The following is a 1,914-nucleotide window of genomic DNA, read 5'->3' as shown; positions in this document are numbered from 1 at the left end:
GCGGCCATACTCTGGTTTGGACTCATTACACTTAAGGAAAGCATGAAACCTTGGGAACTGACAATCACAGGAACTGAGAGCCTCCTTAGTGACTTCAAAATAATTTATATATGGAGGATACACACGTAATAACTCTTCAGACTATAGGGAGGAGAGTCATTGAATTATTAATAAAAATATAATTACAATAATTATCTCAAATACCCAAGGCTATAGCCCATGGTTTCTTTCTCCAAAAATGGCTCGGAAGTCACCTAATTTTTATTACATTTTTTGATACATATTGATGTACTTATGCTGTGTAGAAAGTTTGAGCTGATTCCGACTTCAATTTTTAAAGTTATGGCCATTTTAATCTCTCTCTCTCCTTACTCCTCATACAACAGCAATACAGTACGTCAAACACCTTTGTGCACCTCTATTGGGAGAGATGTTCAGATAGCTGAAATAGTCTAAATAAGTGAAATACAGCGCAGAATACAGTAGACTGACCTATCCTATGCTTTTTTGAAGAATAAATGTGCATGACTTTCCTTTCTCTAACTTGCAGAGCATCTTAGTCTTCTCTTCAATGGTATTTCTCTCAGTTAAACTCCGTAAGCTCCTTGCAGCAGCAGCCATTTTAACCGGTTATTAATAAATTAACTAGTCTGAGCATGCGCATTAGAGACAGCCATGCGTTCAGATAAATGAGGGTTCATATAAAAGAGGTACTGATAATCAAGGATGTACTGTAACAATAACAGATACTGTACTGGTACAAATATTTGTGGTGTTAAATTTTCATGATTTCAGGAAATATCAATTTTTAGTGTTTAAATTTCCCAATTTCTTTTTAAAGCACTCTAAGGTGTGGTCATATGAAGAATTTCACTGGACTGTGATTAAAACTTCACACAACAAAAATAATGAAAATCAATCCCACGTGATATTTTGTACCCATACAGTAGTATAAATAAATAATAATTATAGACTAACTTCTTAGAGTCAGGGTCCAGTGAGCTGGTAATTCTCATCAGTCATAACTTGTATCAATGATTGTATCACTGATCCATCAGTTACTCCAGTACTACTGATAAATATATAGACACTAATAGTACATAAAATAGAATTATCAGTTTACAAAAGATGAGACTACCTCAGACTCACTCAGTTCAAACCTTCAAGCTGAATCAAGAATCACAAAATAAAAATCGATAAAAATAGCTTTGGACTTTAGGGCGGCTTAGCCCCTCCTACTTAAATTAGGCCAGATCACGTGGGCGTTGTTATTGAGCCCCACCCTTCTTTGCAAAACTTTAGCTCAATGGCTTCTCCTGGACCAGCAGTCAATACAAATCAACTGCAAAGTATGTTTAGTGACTTATTTTTTATACTAAATACAATTATTTAATAGTTACTGATCTTGTTGAGGTACTTAAATTGCTCAGAAGGCATGGTTACTCAGGAACCAGTTACTATGATCTTGGTCTTTATCTTGGGCTATCCCCTACCACACTGGATGCTATTAGAGATAATGAAAGAAATGTTGACAGTTGTCTACGAGAGTGTCTCAAAGCATGGTTGCAGAAAGCTGATAATGTACAGAAGAAAGGTGGTCCTAGTATCTATTCATTGGTATCAGTATTGAGGGAATTAGGAGAGAATGGAGTAGCTGATGGAATAGATATGGAGAGTGAGTTTAATAATGAAAATATTTGTTTATTACTTTAATCAATTTAGAGCATCCAGCCTGTAGAATTCTTGCTCATTACACATCAAGCCAAAGTCTTGTGATTGAGCTAGTGCTCTTATATCATTCAGAAAATCTTATTAAAGGGATGATACTTCCTAATAAAACGTCAGGAGATGACCTGTTGATTCAAATAAAGAAATCTGTTTGTAATGATCATCGCAAACTGGAAGTATTTGCTG

At 35.3% G+C, this 1,914-nt stretch overlaps 1 protein-coding gene and 1 long non-coding RNA gene across 2 annotated transcripts in view; one reads left to right on the top strand and one right to left on the bottom strand.

Moving 5' to 3' along the window:
* Positions 1 to 6: 6 nt before the first annotated feature.
* Positions 7 to 1,188, bottom strand: LOC109589813 (uncharacterized). The gene is made up of 3 exons (XR_002188945.1): positions 1,139 to 1,188; positions 979 to 1,090; positions 7 to 141 (listed from the first exon to the last, which is right to left on the bottom strand). It is a non-coding gene; the product is annotated as an uncharacterized LOC109589813 (long non-coding RNA).
* A 57-nt stretch (positions 1,189 to 1,245) lies between these two features.
* The window catches only part of LOC109589811 (myosin-14-like), a 4,291-nt gene continuing 3,622 nt past the window's right edge, over positions 1,246 to 1,914 (top strand). The window contains exons 1-3 of the mRNA XM_020005818.1: positions 1,246 to 1,349; positions 1,397 to 1,675; positions 1,723 to 1,904. Coding sequence (XP_019861377.1) covers positions 1,307 to 1,349; positions 1,397 to 1,675; positions 1,723 to 1,904 — 504 coding nt within the window. The 5' untranslated portion in view covers positions 1,246 to 1,306. The remainder of the gene's footprint in view (positions 1,350 to 1,396; positions 1,676 to 1,722; positions 1,905 to 1,914) is intronic.

The sequence above is a fragment of the Amphimedon queenslandica genome, unplaced genomic scaffold (genome assembly GCF_000090795.2).
Source record: "Amphimedon queenslandica unplaced genomic scaffold, v1.1 AMPQUscaffold_10853, whole genome shotgun sequence".
NCBI lineage: Eukaryota > Metazoa > Porifera > Demospongiae > Haplosclerida > Niphatidae > Amphimedon > Amphimedon queenslandica.
Note: the sequence above shows the minus strand (reverse complement) of the source record. Positions and strands in the feature narration are given on the sequence as shown.